Source organism: Trachypithecus francoisi, unplaced genomic scaffold, assembly GCF_009764315.1.
Source record: "Trachypithecus francoisi isolate TF-2019V2 unplaced genomic scaffold, Tfra_2.0 Lachesis_group0, whole genome shotgun sequence".
Taxonomy (NCBI): Eukaryota; Metazoa; Chordata; class Mammalia; order Primates; family Cercopithecidae; genus Trachypithecus; species Trachypithecus francoisi.
In genome coordinates this window covers 165,739,077-165,755,780 of record NW_022681453.1, presented here as the reverse complement: position 1 = coordinate 165,755,780, position 16,704 = coordinate 165,739,077, and the positions used below count along the sequence as shown (strand labels likewise).

General features: G+C 36.1%; 1 protein-coding gene across 13 annotated transcripts in view; it reads left to right on the top strand.

Annotated features, from left to right (window-relative positions):
* TBC1D5 (TBC1 domain family member 5) overlaps window positions 1–16,704 on the top strand; it is a 591,323-nt gene that overhangs the window by 422,103 nt on the left and 152,516 nt on the right. For all 13 annotated transcript variants that reach the window (XM_033212761.1, XM_033212760.1, XM_033212755.1 and 10 more), the window contains one exon: window positions 3,406–3,548. In XM_033212761.1, coding sequence (XP_033068652.1) covers window positions 3,406–3,548 — 143 coding nt within the window. The remainder of the gene's footprint in view (window positions 1–3,405; window positions 3,549–16,704) is intronic.

The window sequence follows — 16,704 nt, the reverse complement described above, 5'->3', positions numbered from 1 at the left end:
ATAGCAGCTTAATTACACAGAAGTTTGAAATCAAGAATAGTGGTATAAATGCAAACATAGAGACATGTCCTGTCTTTGGGTGGTTTATTATTAAATTTAATACCTCAGATACTCTTTTCTGTTTCTGCAGATCTTAATTACTAAGTAGATATGGTAAAATATGAATTATTGTATTATCACAAGTGATAAAATATATATGGTTATGAGCATGGCAGTCTGCAGGTGTAACGTACAGAAAGCAAGGTTGATAGTATCAAGCAGTTAAACTGAAGTTATCTTTAAGGGGAAAAGGTTTAATGCTACCCTTAAGTGTAACTTAAACTCTCACTAAATATTTTTAACTACAATAAAAGCATGTTAATTGTAGGAATGACTTCTTTACAAGACCTCGTTTCTTAGAGTAAGTTTTTCTTTCCAAGAATATAAAAGCTTACTGAAATAATTTCTATTACTAACTCATTCTGTAAATGAGTTTCCTTGGCTTTTAAGCTCAATGAAGAAAGCCCAAAATAGCACAGGAAATTTGTGTGTTGTGAATATATATATATATATATATATATATATTATATATATATATAAGAACTAAATCCAACTGGGATAAAATGATTAAATTATTGATAAGGTCATTGTTGGTCCCCAAAGCATTCCATTAGTTATATGCTTCTTCTTAAATATTTTGAGAATTTGGCCTTAATTTTCTTATAATTACATATAAAATAGAAGAGACAGCATTTTACTTTAATATCCTCTCATGTACAACTTATTACAGTCTTTATATAAGAGAAATATGCTAGGCATCTAATGATACATTTTTTTCTTATGTGTTTTTGGTATTTTTTCTACCTCCTGGATTATTTTTGTGCCACCACTTACAAGATCAATGCCTGTACTTCCAAATTAGCTATCCCATTGCTTCTCAGTAAAGGTGGCTTTACATTGGGGTTAACAAAACTTCTGTAAATACATAAAGGGCTTAGCAAAGTGTATAGAGGTCTTTACAAAGAACTTTCTGGATCTCTTTCTCTCTTTCTCTGTTTCTGTCTTTCACATGCACTCACACACACGGAATTTGGTCCTTGCCGTGGAATTTTATAGCAGTGTACTTGGCAAGGTACTTAAAGAGTGAAGCAATATGAAAGATTTATAAAGCAGCACATTGTAGATAACACATTAAATATAAAAGTACTAAAGACATGCATTATGTGTAGTTTTGGAGATACTAAATATGTGAACAATTTGACACAGAAAATAAAGATATATTTTATTCAGTGTAGGTTACTAGATGTTTGCAGTTAACCTTCCTGACTGCTGCAGTGAAGATCGCTGCATGTGTGTGTCTTCAGAGTCAAAAAGGATGCAAGAGAAGTTGACGAATAACTGACAGTTTGTTGTAGAAATAATGGGTGTAGAAATAATGGGTATAGAAATTGTTTCTAGGAAATGGGCTACTTTGTTTTTTTTGTTGTTGTTGTTCTTAAAGCACTATCTGTGATAAAATCTAAGATGTGATTGCTGATAAGAAAATGGCAAGAATTTGAGCTGTAAGGAAAGAGGGGGAAGATTGTATTCTTAACTGTAGTTGTGTATTAACCTTCATCTAGTTTCCTCATTGATGGATTTTTCTTCCAGTTGTGTCAGCTGAATAATTGTAACCATGTTCTACATGTTTTAGTCCTTTAAGAATGCAAACATTTGTATCGGTTAAAAATCCTTTGAACAGGGGCCCAAAATGGTTTTAGTTCATGTATTTTTTTGCTGTGCCCATCTCTGGTTCCCCTGATACTCTTTGCAATATCAGTTAATTCTTTGTAATTAAGAATAGCGGCCTATTTAATTTAGAGATGTTTTTGTACTTCTTGGAATAGTAAATATTAGCATTTGTTGAATTAGAAATGTGTGGAGAAGTATTTTTTTTTTCCATAGGCCATGTAAACACAGCCATCTTAGACAAAAAAAGTTGTGTTAATCACCCCTCATTTTATTGATAGTAGTGGAGTAAAAATTTAAAATTATAAAAGATAAAAATTATGAAAGGCACTGTAACATTTTTTAAATTTGGACATTTAAAATATTTTAAAGTGGAAAATTATAAAAGATACTGTAACATTTTTAAAAAGATAAGTATTACTTGGGCATTTTAATTTTTTATACTGAAAAATTGAGTAATTGATGTAGTTGAAAATATCTAATTATTATATTGATTAATATGATGTGAATAAGAAAACTTAAGTATTCAATCACATGGTTCCTAATAAACTATGATACATATTTGTGACTATACAGTATTTTGTCATATCTTTGATTTTTCCTTATTACTCTCTGAGGAAAGTACTTGATTTTTTTTTTTTGCCTTGCTTTAACCCTATAGATGGTTATATTTGGTTTCAAATTTTACATAGAAGTAACATCTCTTAACTAATTTTTAAAGGATTTATTCTATATTATTTGATGCTGCTAGAAATTTGAAATTTTTAATCTTTTGCTATGTGCTAGAATCACATAGAATTCTAGCTGAAGTCCTTAGAAGAAGACTTATGTAAGGAAATTGTAGCCATGTCATGTAAAATTAGAGGTCAATGAATAAAAACATCAAACCAAATTTTTTTCTTATAAGAATTAGATATAAAGAGTTTAGCATTTATTGAAAGTCTAAAGTGTCACTATTTATGGTGTATATTTATATATTGATGTTACTTAGCTGCTTATGTTTACTCTGTGGCATAGATACTCATTTTCTAGGTAATAGAAGTAAGTTTGAAAAGCACTCCTAGAAAGGTAGCCTTACTGATCAGGTATATCGGTTACAAAGCTCAAAAAATTAAGTATGACTATATCTTTCATTTAAAATAACTATCTATGCTTGGCCAAAAAAAAATAGATATCTACTGGCCTTTCCCCACACTTCATTTTAAAATGAATTATTTTAAATAGAAGTGAGATGTGAGAATGCAGATTTCTAAGTTTGTATCGGATTTGTCATGTACACATTTGCAAAAGGGCCATTTACAACAACAGTAAATCAGTAGAGATCATGGAATTCTGGAAAATTTTATTTTTAACTTACAATCTTACCTATGAAAGCAACCACTAGACTACTAAACATTCATTTTCTCTTCACCTTTTAGGAATTTGTGATTTCTGTTAAATATGAAAGATTTTGACATTTTTCAAATATGTGTGTAATACTTGCTATTATATAGCATTTAATGATTATGGCCTAGTTATACAATTATAAAATTCATTTGAAAGCTTAAAAATTAGGTTTTACTATATTATATTTTTGATATATAATATTTGCCCACTGTGTTCAGTTAATAGTTTTTCACAGTTACCTGAGAAAATGATCACTCTTTACATTACTCTCGAAAGTACTGTCTTCTGAATTTTTGTTTTGTTTCTTTCCAGAAGGTGGGTGCGGCTGCTGTTTGGACGAGAGTTCCCCCTGCAGGACCTTCTGGTGGTCTGGGATGCCTTGTTTGCAGACGGCCTCAGCCTGGGTTTAGTAGACTATATCTTCATTGCCATGTTACTCTACATCCGAGATGCTTGTAAGTGTTAATGACCTTGCCTACATTTGACTAGATACTCCTGATTTTTAAAAATGTTTTGCCTTTTAAACAGACTTGGTGTTTTATTATTTGATTTACATGTACCTCAATTTTTATAGTTGGGTAATATATTGAAATTTCAAAGGAATATACTAAACATCCCTTTTGTTGGTTAACTGTGTACACATTGGGAGATGTGAGTTATTTTATCCTAAGAGAATTATAATATTCTTCAGAACCATTTTTCTAAAGACTTTACTCCTGCTTTAATCTCCTCATTACACACAGTTGTGAAATGCATCTATAAAAGCCAGTATTTGAGATATGTTTAGAGCTCCACCTTCTGACAGGTAGGGAATATTCAAGGATGTTTATCAGGAGATTGGAGTTCTTTTTATAATATCAACACCTTGCTAATAAAAAAACAAATATTGCATTTAAAGGTATTTTAACTTTCTTCCAGTTATATTTTAAAAAAATATATTTCTCAATACAGTGCTGAATGGTAGACATGTACCCATCTCCGCAGATCTATGTTAGGGTGCCGGTAATAGCCAGAAAGCCAGTGCCTAGCCCTTTCGAATAGTCTCATAGTCCTTAGCTTGAAGAAAGTATTGGTGTGTATTTTAAATTTCAAAATACCTCAAATTGTTTTCCGTCTCAGAGAAGTAATGGAAAGTTCACACAATAAAACTTCTTAGCCAAAATGTAATTAGGAAAAAGTGCATAAAATTATGTGATTGAATTAGGAAATAGGAAGCTAACATAAAGTAAGACTTTGTCTGAAGAACATACACTTTTTAGAATCATTTATAATTGCGACTGTTAAATTGTTATGTGGTTCTCTTTATTTGTTCATTGAATACCAGTTGTGGCAGATGCTCTTGTTATGCCTCTAGTAACACTAATTTTCTTTAAAATTTTAGATTATACTTTTTTTAATTTCCCAAAATTACTTAAATAAGTGACAGGGGTACCACGTTTTATCCAAAAATTATAGATTTTGTTCTATGCCTCGAAGGTCAAATAGTTTAGGTTTTGACAGACAAAGTGAAAGTTTCTTCCTTCTGAGCGAGATCTAATCACTTAAGAATATGGAAGTCATAAGAGGAAACATAAGGAAAATGGAGAGAATATCTGAGCAGATTTAATGATATTCAATACTAACCTCTAAGTTGTATTTTTAAATATAAATAATAATAAAAGGAATGAGAGACCTCTTCTAGAAAAAAAAATGCTTTGGATAATATTTATGCAAAACTTTCCAAAGCAAACAACTGCTGGAAAGTATTATGATTTTCTATAATTGTAAACAGTTTACAATTCGCTGTTTTTTGACTTTGGCACATTACCACTATATATTTTTAATTTAATCATCCTGTCTCCTATTCTAAGACCTACTTTTATCATTGTATAAAACATGGCAGATTTTTTGACAGCTGAAGTCCTTACACATTTTTCATCTTTTCACTGATGACTTTATAAAATGTGAAAAAATACAGAAGTAATGAAGTGATTTATTTATTTCAATATTAACCCAACTTATTTTAATTTTGTTAGTTAAGTCTGTAACAGTGGATGAGATCTCCTAAAAATAGAATGAATATTTGTCAGGTATTTACAGATCCCTTCTCCTGTCCTCAAGAAGTTTACCAACTATTAGGGAAGACTGACATAAATGTTTTCAAATGAACATATTTGGTACTATAGTTGGGATGTGGACAGGTAGTGTAGGAGAGACACCTAGCTCCCCTCTGGGCTGCTGTGAGTGAATAGAGAAAATTGTGCAGATGTTGGCAAGCCAAATAAGAGGATCTGCATACAACGCAGAAGGAACAGCATGACCAAAGGCCTGGAAGTGAAAAGCAGCTTATTGGGGATGTGTATATCAATGTGTTTCTACAAGCTGTTTGGTATTATTAGAGTACAAAGAAAGAGAGAGACTAGCCGCAAGTTATGAGACTAAAGAAAGAAACAGGAGGGTCACGATGACAGTCTTTCTGTGGTAAGTGACAGGGAGCTATTGAAATGTCCAAAGCAGAAATGTGATCACTTGTAGATCACTTTAGCGGCAAATGGGGAAGATGAAGTTGAAGGAGACAAGAGCAAAGGCATCAGATAACAGTTATGACAGTAGTTTGGGAGAAAAACAGTGGATCAGAGAATTATTCAGAGCTAAAGTTAGCATGATTTAGTGATTAAATATGATAGGAGAGGGAGAATGGAAAATCTAGAAGAATCTCCAGCTTGGAGGTATGAGTGACTGGGTGATATTTATTAACTTGGACAGAAAATACAAGGATTAAGAAGTTTTAGGAATGTTAATAATTAACTGGGCTTTGACTTTGCTGAGTTTTGAGATATTTATAAGAAATTATAACCTAAAGATTTGAAAAATAAAGTTAAATGTCAATGTCAAGGCTACAGGTTTAATTTTGCAAATGATTAACAGGTGTTTGTTAAAACCATAACCACAGATGCAGAATAGGGTGACTGTATATCAAAGTTTGTTTGGGATAGTCTTGGTTTACACCTGCTATCCCATAATAGTAACTATTTGTCCTTTTTCACTCTCAAAGACATTACATTAGGATCATAAAAATTATATGGTCCTATTACCTAAAGTGGGTACATATGGAAAGAGAACATGGGCAAAGGTGAAACTGGGTTTAACATCAGCATTTCAGAGGCACCAGAGGAGAAAAAGCCAAGGAAGAGCTTAACTTGTGTTGTAACCCCAGAGAACTATCTGGAGCCAGGCAGAGAGAAGAAGGTCAGTAGTGCCCAGGAACAGTAACACAAGGCTAGAAAAGTCCACTCACTTTGGGAACTGTGAAGGGACAGTCATTGGATACCTTTGCCAGGGTGGATTCAATGGACTGGTTGAGCAGAAGCTGGATTATGGTGGGTTGCAGAGTGAATAGACAGTTAAGAAATACAGAAGTCTTTTCTTCAGCTTTTTGTTGTTGGTTTTTTGTTTGTTTGTTTGTTTTTAATATATGCATTACTTTTTCAACTGAAAAGATAATAAAAACAAGGAATATGGAGATAGCAGGTATAGAGTGATCTTTGAGTAAGGAAGAAGAACGATGTAGCTAGAGGACAGTACAGGGACAAGGAAGATTGGATGGCTGTCATTAGACATTGGAGGCAGGGCAGAGCTAATGGAGAGGTTTACTTCTCAAACCAGTCTGAGTTCCTACTTCAAGAATCAGCACTAGTTTTCCCCACCCTGTTCCATGAATGAGATCTCTGAAAAAGCCAGGCATGGTGGCTTGAAACTGTAATCCCAGCACTTTGGGAGGACAGGTCAGGAGAATCGCTTGAGCCTAGGAGTTTGAGACCAGTCTGGGACACGTGGTGAAACCCCATCTCTACAAAAAATAAAATTTGACTGGGTGTAGTGGCTTGTGCCTATAGTCCCAGCTACTCAGGCTGAGGTGGAAGAATCATTTTAGTCCAGGAGGTCAAGGCTGCAGTAAGCCATGATTGTGCCACTGCACTCCAGAGCGTGGGTGACAGAGCAAGACCTTGTCTAAACAACAAAAAAAGAGAGATCTATGAAAAGAGAAAATATCTTCTTTGTTTTGAAGCGTTCGCTTGTTTATTGTCTGTTCTTCACACCCCACCCCTAATCCCTATTCCCCAGTGAGAGACAGGATTTTGTCTGTCTTGGTTTCCCTCCCATATACTAGCATCTAGAATTGGGCCCAGGGCATAGTAAACCTCCAGAAAAATATTTTTTGAGTGAAATAATTGAGGAAATAAGGGCCCAGAGGCAGTAGAAGAGAACTGGGTCTGGAGTCCTATGGAAGACTGGCTGTGGAATAGGAACGAAAAGCTGATGCTGATGTAGGAAGAAAGCACTAGGCTGCTTTCACAAGTAATCCAGTTCATAGGTGGAGAAGACAGAAAATGGAGGAATTCCATATCTGATAAAGGAGGAAACAAGGTTATCCACTGTGAGTGAGGCAGAGTAAGGTTAGTGGTTTGTGGGAAATGACTTGGAGATGTGATAAAGATAGCTGATTAAGAGCCAAGAAAAGCCATGTGTAACTGTTGAAGATCCTACAGAGAGAAACACTGGGAAGTGGTACCAGGCTTCAAAAAAAAAAAAAAAAAAAAAAAAAAGAGGTAGATTGTGATCCAGGCTTCCAATGAATTAGGCAGGACTAAAGGGAGACAGGAGGGTAGAGGGTGTTGAGTTTATTTGAAAATAGTGGTTTAAGATGTATAAAGAGGGAAGCACAACCAGGAAAAGATTAGGGAAAATTGAATGTATCAAGGAATTGGGTGAGGTAGAGCATGAGAGAGCTAAATGCATACAAAGTTGTGGTCAGACATAAAGCAATTCTAGATCTGCTTGGTATAGTTGAAGTGCGTGAAGGGGAGTTTAAGTCACTTAAAGACCAAGGGATTGTGAGGAAACGGGTTTTTGTTTAGTTCTCCATGGACACTTCACCAAGGATCCTGATAGGAAAAGGCGTAGAAAGAAATGTAATGAGCCTGCACCATAGCCTCAAATAAATGAAAAAGAGTGACCAAAAAAACAGCTTTTATTGAACCAGTCAATTATTCAGAGTCAACCATTCAACCAATATTTACCAGTATATGGTACATAGATGACAGTGATGAAGGGACATGATAGAGGCATAGATGCATGGCATGAACTTCAAAGGAAGAGGGAGTTTTATGAAATGATAGGAAACAATAGTTTGGAAGCTGAATCAAGGAGCAAGGTAGTCTTCCACCTCACATCTGGAGGTTGCAGAGGCAGCAGTGACTCTGGGAAGGTGAGGCTTAGAGGAAAAGACATTGTTCCCTAGAGAAAAGGATTGAGATAGAGGGGAGCAGCAGAAAGAAAAGGAATAGAGAACCGGATTGGACAGAGTTGCATAGGAGGTCAATACTAATTAGATGAGCTTCTATTTTTGGCCATGGTCAAGAACTGAGAGGAAGGTGGACAACTTGCCAACCCCAGCTTTCCAAATAAATCATTGGTGTCAAGCTTTTATTTCATGCCACTGGGTTCTGATTCATAATGTCTTGCTGGGGCTTCCAGAGTGGGGATGTTTAGTTACACTCAGTAGTTTAAATCTCATTCATTCAGGAAATCTTAACTGAACACCACTGTACCAGGCTCTGAGCATTACATACGTTTTTTTCTGAGCTACATTTGTAGGATGCTTAGAGGATGTTTCATCTGTGGGAAACTAAAAGAGCCCTCCTTCCGTGATGACATTCCTTCCTTGGGGTGCATGTCTCCTAGGGATTCAGTGGATGGGGATCAAAGGGTCTGTGATCATCCTGATAGTGTGCAAAATATTGTGTAGGTATGCCTTTCTTTGGGTTAAATGTCTATAGTTTTCATCAGTTTCTCAAAGGAATACATGCCCAAAAAAATAGGTAAGATTCACTGCATCTAGTCCAAAGTTCTGATTTGGTAGGCGCAGATAAGGCCTGTTATGGACTGAATTGTGTTCCCGCCCCAACAAAAGATATATTGAAGTCCTAACTTCTAGTACCTCAGAACGTGACCTAATTTGCGAATAGATTGTTGCAAATGTAATTAGTTAAGATGAGGTCATACTAATCCAATATGACTGGTGTCCTCATAAAAAGAAGGAAATTTGGCAACAGACATGCACAGAGGGAAGACAATGTGAAGGTACAGAGGGAGAATAAGGCCATGTGAAGACAGCCAGAAGCAGAGGTTGGAGTGATATTATCTACAAGGCAAGGAATGACAAGGATTTTCAGCCATTGCCAGAAGCTAAGAGAGAAATAGGAAACAAATTCTTCCTCTTTAGGAGAAACATGCTGCTAACACCAGAAGCAGGAGAGGCAAGGAGGATTCTCCCCTACAAGTTTCAGAGGGAACATGGTCCTACCAAAACTTTGATTTTGGACTTCTATCTTCAGAATTATGTAACAGTAAATTTCTGTTATTTTAAGCCACCCAGTCTTTGTTACTTTGCTGAATTATATGGATTAAAATTATATACAGAAGGAAACATTGAGCAGTAAGGAAATAGTGTGAGAGTAATCATAAACCATTACTCCTGTAATCGTTTATGAATAGCCATACCCCTACCACACTATTTTTTAACTGACTTATTTCATATTATAAGTCACTCTTGTGATTCCTTGCTTCCCCTGGCTCCACCTACCTCTTACTCCTATTTTCAGGCCCAGGGTGAGGTAGCCTTTTTCCCAAATCTTTTCCTATTATTCTAGCTCTCATTGATTTCACACTTTTGCAGTCCTATAAGATCGTAATCAATACCACTAACTAAGTGCTACATTAGTTATGCTCTATTTTACATTTTTCCGTAGTTATCGTGGGTGTTGGTTCTATCTCCTCAACTAGATTGTGAGCTTCCTTGGTACCAGAACCACATTACAATTCTTTCCTACCTCTAAATGCATCTGAAGCTCTTCATGTGCCCAGTTAATATAGTACTTGGGGTAATGCCAGGCCAAAAGATACCATAGAGTTCTTGGAGGGGTGGATTTGTGTGTTGTGATTGCTAAGAAGACAAGTGCTAGTCTCATTCTTAGAACAACTTAAAAAAATAATGATTCTTTGAAAATATACTTTCAGCATAGCTTCTTCAAATAAAGCATTGCCTACTTTTAAAAGTAAGTAACTGAAATTTTCACCTTTTTTTATTGATTTTATTTATTTTGTTTTTGACTAGTATCAAAAAACGTCTCTATTTTAAACATAACATACCTTTTATTTGTCTTGTAAATTGCATTAATAGCTAAAACACTATAAGTCTATTTATAGATTTTCCTTTTTTTTTTTTTTTTTCCTGGACGGAGTTTTACTCTTGTTACACAGACTGAGTGCAGTGGTGCGATCTTGGCTCACTGCAACCTCTACCTCCTGGGTTCAAGTGATTCTCCTGCCTCAGCCTCCCAAGTAGCTGGATTACAGGAGCATGCCACCACACCCGGCTAATTGTTGTATGTTTGGTAGAGACAGTGTTTGACCATGTTGGCCAGGCTTGTCTCCAACTCCTGACCTCAGGTGATCTGCCCGCCTCAGCCTCCCAAAGTGCTGGGATTACAGGCATGAACCACTACGCTGGGCCTAGATTTTCTTAAAAGGAAAGTATTTCTCAAATATTTATTGCCTTTTTAAATGTACTTTCTCTTTGAACACCATAAATGGAAAAGTTTCCTTCTTGGCACTTCTGCCCACTTCCTGCCTTTTTTTTTCAGCCAGCGTAAGCATGTTACAATACTCTACTATAATTTTCCTCTGCTTTTGATAGAGATTTCTTTAGCCGTTTCCTTGCCTGGCATGGCATGGCAGTTGTGGCCTCTTTGTGATTTCAAATATTATTCATTTTGCTTTCCTTTTAGATCTCTACTTACTCTTCAGCCACTGTCTGTCTGCCAGTATTTACCGCTGTCCTAACCCAGAATTTCTATTTTTCTGTTTTCTAGTTAACAGCATGTTCAATGTCATATTGATGTCAAAATGTGTTTATTTCAACTGCAAATTGTATTTATTTGTCTTTTCTGGAAAAGCGTTGCTTAACAGTCACTACAAATTTTAAATCTCATGGTAATGTCACAAAGTTTTATCAAAGCGCAAATTGATAGTCTTATTTTTGAAGGAGTGTTTAAGCACTTCCTGACTACTAGCTCTCCTCCCTCTGAGACATAAAATGGTGTCAGTTGTTATGATTGTATCAGATATGTATATTAATGTACCCTGTTACAAACACCGTTTATACTACTTTATATCTTAGTTTAATAGGCTCCTCAAGTTTCACTAACAAAGGCTGATATACCATAGTAGCACATTGTCTGTTATTTTGGGTTTCTTTTTTAATGTTTCCTTTTTTAAAAAACGTTGAATTATTGAATTGGATTTAAGAAAGGTTCTCGGTTCAGCACAAAACTAAGTGGAAAATACAGTTCACATATACCCACTCCCCCAGATACCCATATTCTCCCCCACTATCACCATCCCACGTGAGAATGATACTTTTTTTTTTTTTTTTTGAGATAGAGTCTCACTCTGTCGCCCAGGCTGGAGTGCAGTGGCGCAATCTCGGCTCACTACAAGCTCTGCCTCCTGGGTTCACGCCATTCTCCTGCCTCAGCCTCGTGAGTAGCTGGGACTACAGGTGCCTGCCACCACGTCCAGCTAATTTTTTGTATTTTTAGTAGAGACGGGGTTTCACCATGTTAGTCAAGATGGTCTCGATCTCCTGACCTCGTGATCCACACGCCTTGGCCTCCCAAAGTGCTGGGATTACAAGCGTGAGCCATCGTCCAGCCAGAATGATACATTTTTTACAGTTGATAAACCTGCATTGATACAGCATTATTGCCCAAAGTTCATAGTTTTACAGTAGGGTTCACTCTTGGTGTTATATTCTCTGTGTGTTTGGACCAATGTATAATGACATGTATCTATCATTATAGTATCATACATACAGCAGTCCCTCCTTATCTGCAGTTTAAGTTTTCACAATTTCAGTTATCTGATACCAACCAAAATTCAAAAATATTAAATGGAAAATTCCAAAATAAAAAAACTCCTAAGTTTTAAATTGTATCCCATTCTATGTAATGAAGTCTGTAGCCACCCCACTCCGTTCTGCCCTGGACATGAATCTTCCCTTTGTCCAGCATATCCACACTGCATAAGCTGCCTGCCCATTAGTCACTTAATAGCAATCTTGATTATCAAAACAACTGTTGTTGATATCACAGTGCTTGTGTTCAAGTAACCCTTGTTTTACTTAAAGCCCTAAAGCTCAAGAGTAGCGATGGTGGCATATTGTTAAAATTGTTCAATTTTATTGTTAGATATCGTTGCTAATCTTTTACCATAATTTATAAATTGCCTAACTTATAAATTAAACTTTCATCATAGGTATGTATGTATAGGAAAAAGCATAGTACATATAGGGCTGAATACTATTTGAGGTTTCAGGTATCCACTGGGGGTCTTGGAACACATCCTAAAAATTCTCTGTGTCCTGCCTATTCATCCTCTGTCTCCCTCTAATTCCTGGAAACTACTGATCTTTTCACTGTCACAGTGTCATATAGTCAGATGAATGAAGTCTGTAGCCTTTTCAGATTGGCTTTTTTTTTCTTAGCAATATGCAGTTAAGTTTCCTCTGAGTCTTTTCATGGCTTGATGGCACATTTATTTTTAATGCTGACTAATACTCCATTTTCTAGATACAATACAGATTGTTTATTAATTCACCCACTGAAGGACATCTTGGTGACTCCCTCATATACAAGTAAGATATCCACCCACTTTTCTCCTTCCATGCATCCCATTTCTCCTTAGCACCCCTGCCATAGGAGCCACTCCGTATCTGCCTTCGTTTGCTTCCACATATTGTTGGCTGACGCCTCACTGACCCTGAAGTCTTCCATTTTAGGAGTTATCACAGCCCTTAGCATGTATCATTATTATCAGCCCTACCCTACGCTGCAATTAATTTTATGTTTCTCTTCCACTGGAATGTAAGAAAAAGTTGAGATTTTAAAAATTCTTTTCATGTGTTTAGAACTGACTCAGCATTTTAAATAAAACAGGTGTCTAATATAAACACTGAATGAATGAATACAGTCCAACACACAGAGAAGATATTGTCAGTACTTCTTACATACCTTGTGTACTTCAGCCATTTTTACTGACAATGTGTATTTCTGATTAAAGCACTAAAAATCACAAAACACAACGAAATAAAGTGTATGTGTGTGTCTATTTTCAGATATAACTAATTCCCAACCTATGGTTTTCCTTCATTTCAATTTATAATTAAGAGAGTCAAATGTATGAATCAGGCTTACTGATTATTTTCTATGTCTTAATCCACACCAATTTTTTCAGGCTTCATTTCCATGACATTTTATCGAATGTCATTATGTGGAAGTAGAACTTGGGCTTTGATTCTGAGTACTTACCTTTAATTACCACAATAATGTTCACAGTTTGCGTTAAAAGACTTTGTTTCGGCCAGGTTTAGTGGCCTATTGTGCCTGTAATCCCAGCACTTTGGGAGGCCAAGGCAGCAGGATCGCTGGAGCCCAGGAGTTCAAGACCAGCCTGGGCAACATAGTGGGATCCCCGTCTCAATGAAAAAAAAAAAAAAAAAAAGAATTAGCCAGACCTGATGACACATGCCTATAGTCTCAGTCACTAGGGAGGCTCAGGTGGGAGGATCGCTTGAGCTCAGGAGGTCAAGGTTTCAGTGAGCTGTGATCATGCTACTGGACTACAGCCTAGGTGACAAGAATGAGACTGTGTCTCCAAAAAAAAGGATCCTTCTTTTTTTTTTTTTTTAAGGATAGAGTCTCTCGCTTTGTCACCCAGGCTGGAGTGCAGTGGTACGATCTGGGCTCACTGCAACCTCCACCTCCCGGGTTCAAGCAATTCTCCTGCCTCAGCCTCTTGAGTAGCTGGGATTATAGGCACCCACCACCATGCCCAGCTCTTTTTTTGTATTTTTAGTAGAGACGGGATTTCACCGTGTTAGCCAGGATGGTCTCGATCTCCTGACCTCAGCATCCGCCCACCTTGGCCTCCCAAAGTGCTGGGATTACAGGCGTGAGCCACTGCGCCCGGCCAAGAAAATTGTTTTTATACATATCATCTCATTATTTCCTTAGTCAATAATAAGATAGAGAAGGTGGAGCAAACAAGCCTTTGCACGTAATTAATATCCTTCAAAGTTCATAGTACAAACGGCATTCCTGGAGCTAACATGCCGTCTTTCTGACTTTTCTAATACAGTGATCTTTCTCTGCCCACACGCTAGCCACTGGCAATTCTGTACTTTTATACTTGCTTACTTACTGCCTTCCAGTTGGCAGCACTATATATTTAAACACAGAAATTATTGAGTAAAGATCTCTTATGTTATTGCTTGATCTCTTATTAAATGAGATTCTGTATTAAAGTGTATTAAGCGGGAAAAGTAACAATTTTTTAAATCTTTTTTCCAAGCCCAAAGAGTGAGCTGCTCTGAATTTGAGATTATCCTCTTTCCTAAAAATGAAATTAAAACTCTCATATTATTCCTCAGAAAATCTGCTAGAGTAATAAAGACTTACCAAAGAGTATCCAAGTGTTTACATAAGAGTATGTGTTGGTCTTCGGTTTCAAGGATGGTTGTTGTAGTGATTGAATGGTGCCCAAAGAGGCAGTTGTCACAAAGCCAACTGAGGAAGAAAACCCAGAAGGACAAAATTTTACAAGGATTTTAAACACTAGACTAAAAAAACCACTTTTTATGGAGGATATGACTGTGTTTTATATTTGGCTTTCTCCAAAACTGAAGAGAGTAAAATTTTTTTTTGTTTCTGTTTGTGTTTTACACCCCAGCCTCCCTCTGACCACTTGTGTTCTGGTCCATTGGCAATCCCATTTTGTTTCTTGCCATTAGTACTTGGGAAAGTCAGAATAGTAAGGGCCTTTAAATAGGTGAAGATTATGCAGGCAGTAATTATGTGTTCTTTCCTGCATGTCGTAGGCCCTCAACAAATATTTTTTTTCAGAGAGCATTGCATTATTGAATGCTTTCTCTATGCCAGGTGCCTGGCAAGGCACTTTCATTACACATTGACTTTGTTTTCAGTCAAGTACAATTAACTAGAGAAAAACTTTTTCCTTTTTTAAAAGAAAGGTTTTCCTTTTTGTTAGCTCATTTTATTTTATAATTAATCTATGATTATTTGTTTTTATATGCCATTTTATAGGTAAATACAAGAATGTATGCCTATTTCTAAATATTTGCTATTCTTGGCCTTTGACACTGAGGACTTTTTTCAGTTTATACTGATACCCCTGTCATGCACTTGCTAAGAATGTAGGAAAGTATAGGAGGTGGGGGGTGAGGCTTTCAGTCTACATTGACCCAGGTTCCGCCCTGTCTTTACCCTTCAGGAGCTCTGTGGCCTTGGATGTGTTGTTACATACTCTGCACTACCTTATCCATAATAGTCAATGATAATGCTTTCCTTAGGGGGAAATAGGAGGACTCATGAGACCTTTATAAAATGTATGACTAGTTTTCAGGCATATTATAGGTACTCCATAAGTGATAGATATTTTGGGGGGGGGTCAGGCGAGAAATTAAAGGAAGTCTATAGAGTTTCGTGTTTTGTGATAGTTTTCAGTCCATTTTATTATGTTGACAAAGAAAGTATATCTCAATATGAACTTGAATAATTTGAAAAAATATTGCATGTATTTACAAACATTACAGTTGTAAGTGTGGTTAGTTTTGAATTATGTGTAAGTTATTGATCCACATTGCTTTAAACTTTCTCAAAACAGTTACTTTTTCTGCATATCATTACTGATTTCACTTTTTGGTTTATTTGTACCTGCTGGAGAAACTAAATCATCTCTTCAGACCACTTCAGAATAGTTGTGGGGTGCATAAAGATTCAGAGAAGTCAGCTCTGCCTCATGTGGAGATAATACTATTCATCAAGGTTGAATTAAGCAAGATAGGGAAACGTACCACATAGCAGCTGGCCCACTCTTACAGAAAGCCTGTAGATAAAGTAAGCAGTATTGTCTCATTTTATAAATGGGAGAAATAAAGTTTCAATGAAGTTGGGCAGCTTGCCTAAATTCACCGTATTATAAGTGACTAGGCTGTCTAATCTAGTTCTCATTCCAAATCCATTAGCTTTTCTTAGGTACTACTTACCTTTGCTTTTACCTTCCCTAAATCAACTAGAATGTGGCTTCACTATTTTGTTTTTAAAGCAGAAACATACTTCATTTCAAATGTAGGTAGATGCCAAAACTCAATAATTTTTCTTAGTCTTTCACTTCTTACCTCATGTCTCTGCCCTGCTCTGATAGAATAAATATTGGGGAAAGAACAGTATTACAGCTTAGTTTTTCATTTTCAATAAAAGTTTACTGTGAAGTTCAAAACTAAATTCTTACTGTGTCAGATCCTTGCTAGTTTGTTTTTAAACCAGCTTGCGTAATTCTCTTTTACCTACTTTAAACTTGCTGTAGTTATTCAAAAGGAGATTTAATACTTAGCATATCTATTTGCAAATTAAGGGTATTTCTAAAAGTGTGGATTTTCATTAGCAAATTAGAGATACCATTATCTGAAAGCAGTGAACTTAACTTATTAGC